The sequence below is a fragment of the Octopus sinensis genome, linkage group LG2, assembly GCF_006345805.1.
Source record: "Octopus sinensis linkage group LG2, ASM634580v1, whole genome shotgun sequence".
Lineage (NCBI taxonomy): Eukaryota > Metazoa > Mollusca > Cephalopoda > Octopoda > Octopodidae > Octopus > Octopus sinensis.
In genome coordinates, this window is record NC_042998.1 from 107,785,112 (window position 1) to 107,798,760 (window position 13,649).

General features: G+C 37.3%; 1 protein-coding gene across 2 annotated transcripts in view; it reads right to left on the reverse strand.

Annotated features, from left to right (window-relative positions):
• Positions 1-885: 885 nt before the first annotated feature.
• Positions 886-13,649, reverse strand: part of LOC115232379 (major facilitator superfamily domain-containing protein 12) — an 82,870-nt gene continuing 70,106 nt past the window's right edge. The window contains exons 10-12 of one of the 2 annotated variants that reach the window (XM_036498843.1): positions 11,077-11,213; positions 9,413-9,439; positions 886-1,630 (exon numbers count right to left, since the gene is read on the reverse strand). In XM_036498843.1, coding sequence (XP_036354736.1) covers positions 9,414-9,439; positions 11,077-11,213 — 163 coding nt within the window. In that variant the 3' untranslated portion in view covers positions 886-1,630; position 9,413. The remainder of the gene's footprint in view (positions 1,631-9,412; positions 9,440-11,076; positions 11,214-13,649) is intronic. The other variant, XM_029802233.2, reaches the window with a different exon arrangement.

The window sequence follows — 13,649 nt, forward strand, 5'->3', positions numbered from 1 at the left end:
TAAAATCATTATAAGCTGTGGTGGCATGATATGGTAGCAAAGGTGCTACATTATAAACTGGGGTCTAGAGAGACACAAGACATGGTATGAGCACAAACTGCAGAGTGTGGTGGAGTTGGAGACCTGCAAAGTCCTGGAGGATTTCCCAATCCAAACAGATCAGGTGCTTGAGCACAACAAGCCTGACTTAGTGGTGATGGACAGGGTAAATCACATGTGTTATATAATTGATGTTGTGTGCCCCTTTGATCCACAAATAGGTGAAAAAGTAGGCACATACAATCCTCTTAAATATGAAATAGTCTGGCTATGGAAAATGAAGAAACTGAAGAGAGTGCCAGTTATTGTTAGGTTCTTGGGGACAGTATCAGGAAGCATCAAAAGGAATATAAAAGAAATAGGAATAGAGTATCCAGTATAGAGTGTCAGAATAATCAGGAAAGTATGAGATAGTTGAAAAGAACAGATAGCATGGTACTATAGGCTGCAGATAGCAAGCCCACTACTCATGCAAAATTCCAGGAGTTCCAACAAAATCTGATCTTCTAAAAAAAAAACAATAATAATAATAATAATAATATTCAATGACAATAAACATACAAAACAAGTACAAGTTTTTGACTGGTCAACTGAAAGTTTTCTTTGGATATGTTAGACAAGAACCCCAGCTTCTTACCCCATGCAAAAAAAAAACCCAAACTTTATTACAAAGGTACAGTCTCTTACTCACTATATACAGAAATATTGGAGTGATATATATCAAAGGCCATACTTCAGTTAGCAATCCAGATTGCAAATTTTTAGTTCGGTTTACCATCACTCTGGAGTCGTCATTAATAATCAGAAAGTCATTACCAACATATTAAAATACAATGAAAGCCAATCTTTTAAGGACTATCTTTTTGTAGTATAAACAGGGAAGATTTGAATTGCAGGGCAGCAAAATAAGATTTTCATACAAATACATGATTGGTAAGTGGCTCGGAATTTGCTTTATATTGATTGAGGTCCCACTCCAATATGAAAGGTTTAAATTATTAGAGTAAGTTTATCCTTCGCAGACATACTGAAAGGTGTAATACAAATAATATATACAATAAACACACAAGTGTGCATGTGCGCGCGCACACACACACACACATGAAGGATATAGCAGTCATAAAAAATGTAAATTCACTAATAATTTAAAACCCTAGATTAAATAGAGCCCAACTGCCATTAAATACACACATATACACACTCACTCCCACACATACATATACACATACACACACTCAATATCACATGCATACACATGCACACACACACACATATTTATACATATATACATAAATAATTTTTGTCAAAGATAAATACAATTGGATTATAATATCATTGACTGAGTAATGTATAGATTATTCCAATGTAAAACTTTAAAATCAACTGAATCTGTTGCAATCTTGAATTATATACTTTTTTGGTTGTTGTTACATTCCCCAACCCTCTGTCAATCCCTCCAAGTATTAAATATAACTATCATTCATTTATATTTTCTTTAAACGTTGTGTCTTCCTTCATACATTGGGTTGCTGGTTATTGATTGGATTACTTGATTCAGTTGGTGTATTTTGTGTGTAAGGTACATACAACTCTACAAGAGAAAAAGAGAAAAACAATAAAAGGTTAGTAAATTGATAAAAACAGAAGACCATTATTGTGTGGAATGAAATTTTTGCTGACTTAATTGATCCTAGGAAAGTTCATAGAAAAGTTTCATAAGTTAAACAATTGTCATGGAAAATGAAAAGGAGAAACTGTTATTACTTGGGTAGTGCATAAGTATGTAAAGTGATGGTGACAGCATAATTGTAGTATGTTACTAGTACGAGGAAAATATGAAAAGCAGGTTACTCCAAGAAAATACAGTAAACCCACTTAGAAGACAATATATTTGATCAGACGGTACTACATTATCTAAATACTAATATATGTAAGGAATTATGATTCACACTTATGCACACTCCCACATACACTCAAATTGTCCATACAATTTTTACCTATCATGAATAGAAAACAGCTTGCAACTCCAAATGCTTGAAGTTCATCAAAGGTGCTATAGATACACATTATAATGAATATAAAAACTGCAAGTATTAAAGTAATTGGGAGTTGGCAAACATCGGGTGTATGTAGGTAACTCTTTATGGCCATAGCAACAATTCCATCATGAAAAATGTAGATAAAGATGATTCATTCAAGAAAAAAATTGTTTTGATGAAATGTAAGATAGGTTTGCTAAATGGACAATGCAGCAAATGCAATAAGATCAAATTATAATAATGGAAAAAAGTTAGGAATATCTTCAGTCATCTGCATATATATATATATATATATATATACCTGGACAAACAAGATTTTCGAGGAAGACTAGCAGTTTCCTATGCATGTAAGCTCCCCCTCTCCAAGCCACAATGGGGGAAAGCTACCAACTTGGGCTGACACAATCTGGCACCCATTTTGTCAGAGGTGTTGCTGCCAAAACACAAAGGACTGGAACAGGCACAGCAAAATATTTTGTTGAATAGTTTTACCCATTGGTATTTTTTCATTAATCCTGAAAGTGCCATGAAGAGTGAAAAATATGTTTGCTAATTCCCAATTGCCTCTACACATACAACTTTATATTCAGCATAATGTGTTTCTGCAGTGTATTAGATGAAATTTCAGCACTTGGCGATGCAAACATTTTTTTATCCATGATGGGTAAAAATTGCATAAACAATTGAGAAGTATGTGCAAATATACTTTGTTCATTTCATTTTTCTATGCTAGTATGGGTTAGATGAATGTATTATTGAGGCACTGTTTTACAGCCAAATGCCTTTTCTGTTCTTACCTGTATTACAATTAATGAATTTTGAAGGTATAAAACAAACAGATGATTTGTTGTCAGGAGAAACAACAGTAATGTAGCTCAGCAATTTTCAGAGAATCACACATGTAAACAAACACAGGTGCACACACACGATAGGCTACTTTCAGTTCTGCCTACCAAATCTACTCACAAGGCCCATTGAAAAAAAAAAAAGCATTGCTCAAGGAGCTGTGCAGAGGAGCTGAACCTGAAATTACATGGTTGTGAAGCAAGCTTCTTAACCCCACAGCCATGCCTGCAATAAGTGTGAATTAAGTGTCACATGTTACCATATGTTTAATATAATGATGTAGAGCTACCCCACTGAAAGTACTGCCTAAAAGAAAAAGATTATAAGAATGAATCAATGCTACATAGGGCTGTTAGGTGAGGTGGGTTAATAGAATCTCATGGTAAAAGAAGACAGTATGTTCTTTGAAGAAACTACACATAATTAGGAAGAAAATAGCAGAAATATATATGTTTATTAAGAAAATCAAATAAACACTATTAATAAATTTTTCTAACAGAAATCTAAATTATTATAAAAGAAATAATAATCAATAACTTTTCTGAATAATAAAAAATAGAAGTACAATTATATTATAATACAAGAAAGTTCATACAGAAATTAAAAAAATAGCAATCAAATCAAATAACTGAAACTCATGCAATTATAAAACCCTAGTTAATTAAACAGTTTTCATTGACAATATACAGTTTTTAATTTGTTTTTCATATTTGATAATAACAATAATAAAAAGATATGTATACAGTATTAAATTGTTGAATTGTGAACTGGCAGAATTGGTAAAGCATCAGGCAAAATACCTTGTTGTAAAAAGCACCCACTACACTGTGTAAAGTGGTCGACATTAGGAAGGGCATCTAGCCATAGAAACTATGCCAAAACAGGCAATTAGAGCCTGGTGCAGCTCTCTGGCTTGTCAGCTCCTGTTAAACCTTCCAACCCATGCCAGCGTGGAAAATGGATGTTAAATAATGATGATGAAATATATATATATATGTTTTTTCCTATGCCTTTCACTCTCTTTTACTACACCCTTCATGATTCCTGTCTCTTCATCATCTCTTCTCTCATCTCTCCACCACCTAGGTTGACTGCATCATCATCCACTTCACTCTGATGCCTTCATTTTTCCCCAGACCTATATATAAAATGTTGTATTGGACAGTGCTCATGCCCCTACCTACCCAATACACTTTAGCTTCCCTCTGCTATCATACTTGCCTTACTGTGCTACCAACCAGCACACTCTCTCTTGGCTACCTGTATTGCTACCCAACACCTACTCTTGCCTCTATCTTACTACATGCCCTTGATCCCTAGAGTGCTCTCCAGCTTTTCTACAACTCTTCCACTATCCTTTTCTGTCACTACCCTTTCTCCATGGGATGTTTTACTTGAATTCACACTTTGCTCTTCCCCTACCTCTATGGTGCTCCCAGTCCCACTTTCATTTATTGCTTGTTGTACTCACCTATAGTCCTCTTCCTACAGCTTCTCTGCTTCCTCAACACCCCTCCTATCCTTTCCCTTTTGATCTACTTTGTTCTTTCCTTCAACAACTCTCTCTGGATTCTTCGCCATCCTCATCTATTTTCTCTGTTTTGTTCCCTTTCCCTCACATCACCCATCCATATTCACCATTATACAGTACCGTGCAAAAGTCTTTAACCACTTTAAACTATTGTAAATTTCTACTAATTTCCAACTTATAAGTGGATGTTCCACATGACATTTTTTACAGATGAAACATTGGCCCTGTTAGAGTCATTTCCATACCTAATCATTATATTTTGTAGTAGGGGTTCTGAATGAGCGGGGAAGATGTGAGATGACCACCAAAAATGGCTGTGCAAAAGATTTTGGCCACCTCACATAAACCAATCAAAATACAGTGTTGTAAAATAGAAAAATGTCTATAATGAAAATTTATTACATAATGTTCTTTGAAGAAGTTACTGCACATTGTTAATATTTCATGTGGCTTCCCTTAGCTTGAATAATTGCTTCAATATACCTGGGAAGACATGTGTACAAATCCTTCATCATTTTTACCATCTTCACAGGTATGAGCTGCCATTCTCTGTGGCTGAGCTCCCACAAAACTTCAAGATTGTGTGGATTCTTCAGATCAACTCTTCTCTTTAGTTCTGTCCACATTTGCTCATTGATATTTAAGTCAGGGCTCTGAGCTGGTCAATCTTTCAATATGGTAACACCTTCATCAGCCAGACTGTTGTGTTGCACATGATCTGTGGCATGGAGCTCCATCATGCTGAAAAATCTCACCTTCATCCAAGTCTAGTATCAAATTGTCCTTCCGCAACTGGATGTATTTGGCACTATTCAAGTTATCATCAATTTTAACCAATTTTCTTGAACCATCACTTTTTATGTATTCCCAAAGCATCAGACTCTTACCCCCAAACTTCACTATTTTCGTCGTGTAACGTGGATTGTTTCACTTTCCTGGAGGCCTTCTGACAAATTCTTGCTTTTGGTGATCATCTCACATCTTCCCCTCTCATTCAGAATCTCTACTATGAAATATAATGATTAGTTATGGAAATGGCTCCAATAGGGCCAATGTTTCATCTGTAAAAAATGCACAATGCGAAACTTCCATTTATAAGTTGGCAATTAGTAGAAATTTACAATAGTTTAAAGTGGCCGAAGACTTTTGCATGGTACTGTACTGGATAGCTTGGGACTCCACTACACAACCCACTTTATTACCTTTCTACTCTTTCTCTCATTAACTTCTGACTCTCATCCCCTCTTTTTCCCTTGTTCCTTACCATAATCTGTGTAATGATACCTTTCTTAATGCTTTTGGAAGAATGTGGAAGCAGAGTGAAAAGAAAACTAAAAACTAAATACTATAAAGTATTTCAAATGGCATTTCAACATTTCTTTTACAGCTACTTTCTAGAATTATTTTTCCTTTAAAAAGGATCAGCTATTGTACATAGTAACAGAATAGACTACACACCTTTGATTCCTTTTTCATCTTCATTCCTAACACATAATGTATATTTATAAGCGATAACAAATCAAATATTGAAATTTCTAAAAGAAATTGCAATCAACACCAAATTATTAAAAAAAATCAAAATTGAAACCCCAGATATAAAATCCATGTAACTCTTTATTGCAAAAAAAAAAAAAAAAAGCCTGTCCATTGCAATTTACTTACCAAATTTGAATAAAAGAAAATAATTTAGATTAAATATATATCAGAAGATTTGAATTCAATGATAAAACAGTAAAAGAAGTTTGCATTCTATTTTGGGAGGCTCATTATGCTAATAAGAAACACGTACTGGTTCTGTTTGTGTGTGTGTGTGTGTGTGTGTGTGTGTTAATCTGGGATATTAGCATCTGTGTAGGCCCTCTTGATTCTATCCACAGTGACAGTGCCTCTAGAACCATTAAAGTCTATAGTAACATGTTTGTCAGAGCTTGCAAGTATGCAATATGGTCCAGAGTAAGGTGGAATGAGAGGATTTCTCACCGCATTATTTCTGATGAAAACATGGGTCCAAGAGGCAATGTCTTTTGGGACCAAAGGTTTAACAGCTTGGTGACAAGTGTTCATGGGTGGCAGGACTTGAAAGTACGAATGCAGGCCGTTCACACAGAGTGCAGGATCCTGAGTAGAAAGACCGACTGGGGTAATCATCTGTCCCAGCAAAGACAAAGGAGCACTGTACAACAGCTCAGCTGGGGAGAATACAAGGTTCTCCTTAAACGAAGTTTGGATGCTGAGGAGAACTATGGGGAGGTACTCACTCCAGCATTGAGTACCAGGATAGGCATGAAATGCAGCTTTCAACTGGCAATGGAAATGCTCCACCATTCCATTAGATGAAAGTATGGATCTGTTGAGCACTGATGATTTTTGTGAGTTCTGAAAAAAGGAGAGATTCAAATTGTCTAGCATGGTCTGTAGTAATGGTGGTAGGAACACCACAATGTGATATCCAACCTGATACCAGGGCTCACACTACCGATTCAGCAGAAATATCACTTAGTGGAATGGCTTCTGGCCATCAGGTGAAATGGTCAATGCAGGTCAGGATGTATGAATATTTGTGACTGACAGGCCAGGGTCCCACGAGAGCAATATGAATACAGCGGAAACATGCATCAAGTACACTAAAAGTGCTGAGAGGGGCATGGATGTGTTTATGTACCTTCAACTTTTGACATTGAAGGCAAGACTGAGATCATTCAGTAACGTCACATCTCATAATTGGCCAAAGAATCTTGCCCTTATGAGCTTCACTGAGGCTGTGACTCCAGGGTGTGAAGGATTGTGCAAAGCTTTGAATACAGCTTGTTGATGGGTCCCTGGAACAAAAGGACAAGGTGAATCCATTGACACATCACATAATATCTGCATGTTAGCTGTTGGTAGAGCAGGTACTTCAATTTGCATGTTGCAAACTCATGAGAAGATGTGTCAAGTAAGTCCAGAGGAGGTTGGTCTGAGGACCAAACATCATATAATTTGCCTTTCATGTGAAGAGAAAAGCCTTTTGTTGCTAACCGCTGAACTTTTTCTACTCTACTCTTATGCTAGCTACAATGTATACAGAGCACCCATCTTCAAGGATAATTAGGTCACCTAGGTAACAGAAATTATCAACTACTTCTAGGGAGCCTTCAAAAAGATTTAGAAAAATTATTACATAGGTGCTCCGCCTACTAATTATTCCTGTACATCTGTACATTCATAGATTTTCTTCCCTGTCAGCCAGCTGTGATCCTGCTACATCTCTTGTTACAGAGTTAACATTGGGAACATAGAGAATTCCTACCTACTCATTTTCTACATATCAAGTATAGCATTTTCTCAGATAGCATTAAGACTTGCCTTCTCGCCTGTTAAATAAAACTTTTGATTTTGCTAGGTTTACATTAAAGCTTCTTAATTTTAGGCATTGCTCCTTCCTTTAGAATTTTTTCTTTAATTCTTTAGCAGATTCAGCTTCAAGAAGTAGAGCATACAGAAGTTCCCATGGATAGTTACTCTCAAACTCTTCTGTTATGATCTGAAATACTATAATAAAAGGAAGAGACTGAGAATTGAATGTTGGAGATATATCTACATGTTAAATCACCATCATATTCTCACTTCCTTTACAATTCTATGCAAATTCATCTCCTGTCACTACTCTCTTCTATTCATTCCCTTGATCGTATTGTTTGAATGCTTGGAGACATGAGAAGAATAGTAAAGGTTCTTTAGTCTTGTGATGTACAAGGTAACCTTACTAGTGCTGATATCACAATAAAATGTACCCAAGATACACAGTAAAGTTTTTGGTTAGCAAGTGGAAAGAATGTAAAGAGGAGATTTTAGTCTTGTTAAAAACACTACAATCTTTAGTGTTGAGAATTTAGTGTCTTTATCTAGAACAAAGGTAATCTGTTTTAGCTGTCAAAATGTCAACATCACATTGCAGCTTCCTATATTTCATTCAGCTTTTCCAAGTCTGTGGAATCAATAGAAAACAGTAAATATACAGCACAATATAAGGCTGTTGACCATGAGAACCAATAAATCAGGAAAAGAAGAAATAAGACCAATGACTCAGACTAAGTTTCAGCCCTGTGATCAGAAACCATGTATGTGGTCTGATCAATATGTACCTGGACTGTTGCCATAGTAACGAAACTAAAGCACACAGAGTGAAGCCGCTTGGCACAGAGTAACCTTGAACTCTGCTGTGCTTGCACATTAAGTTTTAACATCCTAGCTCACTTCTGCTGTTTACAGTAGTGCTTGGAAAGAACGTGTGTAGTGTGTGATCATCACATTAACCATAACAAAAAGCTGAGAAGAGAATCTACATCAAATTTTGCCAAAAGCTAGGTGATACCTGGTCAGAGGCCTATGCAAAGTTTTCAAAAAGTTTTCACCATTCTTGACACAATCAAGGAGATCTTGTGCAACTGAAACCCGAGCGTCCTTTTGGTCAGCTGAAAGCAGTTTTGGCACAAACTTGGCAGACACACGTCTCATGCCCAAATACTCAGTGATAATGGACTGAACTGAACCGTAACTAATCTGCACATCTATATTTCCTCAGTTCTACTGCTTTCAGGTCTCCCAGAACGTTTGTCACTATCAACATTTTTCAACCATCTTGGAAATGTCTGAACTACTTGTATCCTTGTGTGTGGCTCATACACTCTTCTCCATAACCTTTCTACAACTTTGCATAGGCCTCTGAGCAGGTATCACCATGACAACTTTCCCTGTCATGGCCAATGCAATGATCACATACTACACACCTTCCTTACAAGCACTGCTGTAAAGAGGAAGTGAGCTAGAATGTTAAAATTTAGTGCACATGCATAGCAGTGTTCAAGGTCAATCTTTGCTGATCAGCTTCACTCTGGGTGCTTTAGATTTGTTATTATGGCAACAGTCTGGATACTTATTGATCAGACCTCATAAACTGATGGGGAGAACAACTTACTTTATCTGAATAACTCCTGCTTCCATGCTAGTAATAATAGAAAATAAAATCATTTAACTTAAAATGTAACATGTTTAATTTCTATCAACTTGGAAATAAGAGCAATGTTTGAAGAGCCATTTCTGGTTTTTCCTTGTCACGTTATAACCAATATCTGAATGTTAGAATTCTTAATGGTATGGTTTTGATTAGAATACTTACTTTCATAACTGAGTAGCTTTCTTACCAAAAATCACTTAACCATGTTGATATCTCATACAAACTGTTCTTACAATTGCTCCCCCATTATATTTTTTTCATTGTACAGTTTATGGAATCAATTTCCCCACAGTATCTGTGCCAGTGGCATGTAAAAAGCACCCACTACACTCTTGGAGTGGTTGGTGTTAGGAAGAGCATCCAGCTGTAGAAACATTGCCAGATCAGATTGGGGCCTTGTGCAGCTGCTGGCTCTCCAGACCTCAGTCAAACCATCCAACCCATGCCAACATGGAAAATGGATGTTAAATGATGATGATGATGATTGCTGACACTTTATTGATCTCATAGGATTTGAATTGAGTGGAACTAGACTGCATACTGTTTACTGATGGAAGAAGTGTGTGGATTGCAAGGGGGACTATGCTGAAAAATAAACCTCAGTTGGTCATATTCCATGAAATCTTGGTCAGCCTATGAACTTTTTAGCTGATCCTTATAAACCATGATACCCTCTGGAAAGTCCTGCACAAGTCTGGTTGCCAAAAAGGATGGTCAGAATAATAAGATCATTCCATAATAGTATAATGGCCTCCATGATGGAAGGTGGTTCATCTTCTCATACTTTCCCTGCAGAGAACCAAGCAGGGCTGTGTAATAGTCTCTGTCTTGTTTGCAATCTACTTCTCAGCTATGCTACAAGATACATTTAGAAATGTTGTTGGTGTGCATATCTAGTTTAGGACAGAAGGCAATATTTTCAGAGCCAGAACCTAAGTCAAAGAACAACTTCTGACAGAGTTTCTACTTGCAGATAACTACGTTTTGATAGCACTGTTTCTGCAGGACATCCAAGTATTGGTTGACTGTTTTGCTAATGCTGCCAAATCCTTTGACCTAAGAATTAGTTTGAGGAAGACAAGTCTTCCACTAGCCAGCACCTGGCCACTCAAAACAGAATATTATTGTCATGGTAGATAATACCCCTCTAAATGGTGTGCCAAAATAGTGCTGTCTGAGGAGCATCCTATCAAAGAATATCCAACTGCACAGAGAGATCACCCAGCAATTGGCTAAGGCAAGTTCAGCTTTCACTAGACTCCAGCAGAAATTGTGGAGAGGTCATGGTATCTACCTAGCTATAAAGATCAAAGTCTATCAAGCAGTTGTGCTTACCTCCCTTCTATATGGCTGTGAAACATAGACATTCTACAGGCATCATATTAAATGACTAAAATCATTACATCTCTACTGCCTTTGTTCAATTTCCTGCATCAAATGGAAAGACAAAATCCTAAACAGACATGCATACACACACACACCAACTGTTGTAGAGTTATACTCCTTACCATCAACTGTGGAACAAAGTGTTACTGGTTACAAAAATAAATACAACAAAGTTATAATAGACCCAAAGTGTTAGAAGTGGAGATCAAATAAGAAAAGAGCAAAATAAATTAACCTACTTGTGCGTTTCCGAACTCCAATCTTTTGTGGTCCAAGTAAGCAGAGAAAAATGAAGCCAATTGTTGCAGCTCCACCAGGAACAACAAACAAGATCAGTCGATTATCACACAAACAATCTCCACAACAATTTCCTGTACTGTATAAAAAAATAAAAATAATATTAGTAGTGAACAAACTGAATTTCATTAACTATTATTAAATCATCATCATCATCATCATCACTATCATTTAGTGTCCATTTTTCCACACTTGCATGATTGAATGGAGTTTATTTGAGACAGATTTTCTATGGATGAAGGCTCTTCCAGTTGCCAATCCTCACCTGTTTTCAAGCAAGGTAATATTTTTTCATGGCCCGACATGTTCTCTTAGAGTATTGGAAGTGAATGATACTGCTTGTATGATGGTGACAAGCATTACAACTGTCACATGATGTCAAGTCAAGGAGACACAAACACACACTCTCACATACATTATATATATATATATATATATATATATATATATATATATATATATATATATAGATATAGTGGAGTCGCAATGGCCCAGTGGTTAGGGCAGCGGACTCACGGTTGTAGGATATTGCGGTTTCGATTCCCAGATCGGGCGTTGTGAGTGTTTATTGAGCGAAAACACCTAAAGCTCCACGAGGTTCCGGCAGTGGGTGGTGGTGATCCCTGCTGTACTCTTTCGACATAACTTTCTCTCACTCTTTCTTCTGTTGGCCTGCTCGCTTAGCCAGCGGGGTGGCGTCATTTGAAGGCTAAAACAATGCGAAATGCATTGTGACCTGTGATGTGGAGCAACATCTGATAGCCTGGTCGGTCACGGTGATATATATATATATATATATTTGCATGAAACACTTCTTACTTTCTATCAAACCCACTCACAAGGCCATACAGTAGAATTGAACCCAGGATCATGTGGTTGGGAAGCAAACTTCTTACCATATAGCCATGGCCATATGGTAAGAAGTTTACTTCCCAATCACATGGTTCTAGGTTCAGTCCCTCTGTGTGACACCTTGGGCAAATGTCTTTACTATAGTCTCAGGCTGATTAAAGCCTTGTGGATTTGGTAGAGGGAAAGTAAAATAGGTCCATCATATATATATATATATGTGTGTGTGTGTGTTGAATGGGAGAAATAAAGTCTGCCAAATGTTGACCCAATAGAGGGACCAGCTATTCAAATTGACAGTATCTTGGTAGATAAAGTAATTAAGGACAAGAAGAGAGGGAAAACCCCCAGCCCATCAGGAATCACTGCTGAGATGCTTAAAATAACTGGCGGTATAGGCTATAGTCTAGTCACCCATATAGTTAACCAGGTGATACAAGAAGTCATACCCAATGACTGGTGTAGCAGCACTGTAGTCAACTGATACAAAGGTAAAGGTGACGCATTAGATAGGAATAATTACAGAGGTATCAAATTGTTGGATCAGGTGATGAAAGTCATAGAGAGGATCATAGCCCAACTAATTAGGGAGAAAGTTAGTTTAGACGAGATGCAGTTTGGATTCGTGCCAGGGAAAAGCAGCACTGATACTATATTTCTGGTAAGATAGCTGTAGGAGAAATTCCTAGCAAAAGATAAACCTCAGAGCTTGGCCTTTGTTGATGTGGAGAAAGCCTTTGATGGTGTCCCCTGATCCCTTATCTGGTGGACAATGCAGAAACTAGGGATCGATGAGTGGTTGGTGAGAGTTGTTCAAGCCATGTACAGGGATGCTGTCAGTAAGGTGAGGGTTGGCAACGAGTATAATGAAGAATTCCAGGTAGAAGTTGGGGTTCACCAAGGATCAGTCCTCAGCTACTCTTGTTCATCATAGTCCTCCAGACAATAACAGAGGAATTCAAGACAGGCTGCCCTTGGGAAATCCTCTATGCTGATGACCTTGCTCTAACAGCTGAGTCACTACCAGAATTAGAGAAGTTTCAGGTGTGGAAGTAAGGTCTTGAATTGAAGGGCCTTAGAGTCAATCTAGCAAAAACCAAAGTCTTTGTAAGTAGGAAGGCAGACAAATCACAAACCCTTTCAGGTAGATAATAATAATAATAATAATCTTAATTGAGAAAGAATACAAATTATGCTAGATCATAGATATAGCATGCCCAGCTGACAACAAGGTATGCGTTAAGGAAGAAAGAAAGGTTGAGAGATATGACAGGTTAGCTTGGGAAGGGAAGCAGTTGTGGTTGATGAAAAAGGTAGCAGTAGTACCAATAATTGTCGGAGCCCTGGGAATAGTGAGCAAAAATCTCAAGAAGTATGTGGAACAAATAGGGGCTGCAATAAGGGTGGAGCACCTGCAGAAAACAACACTGCTTGGAACCGCTCGAATACTCCGGAAGGTGCTCGAAAAATAAGAGGTTCACTGGTAGTGAACACCTGACACTGTAATACATCTCCAGCGTTAGAAGCTGTGCAAAGGCAATAATAATAATAATCATCCTTTCTACTAAGGGCACAAGGCCTGAAATTTTGGGGGAGGGAGCTACTCAATCTGATTGATCCCAGTGTTTCACTGGTACTTAATCTATCAGCCTCAAAAGGATTATAG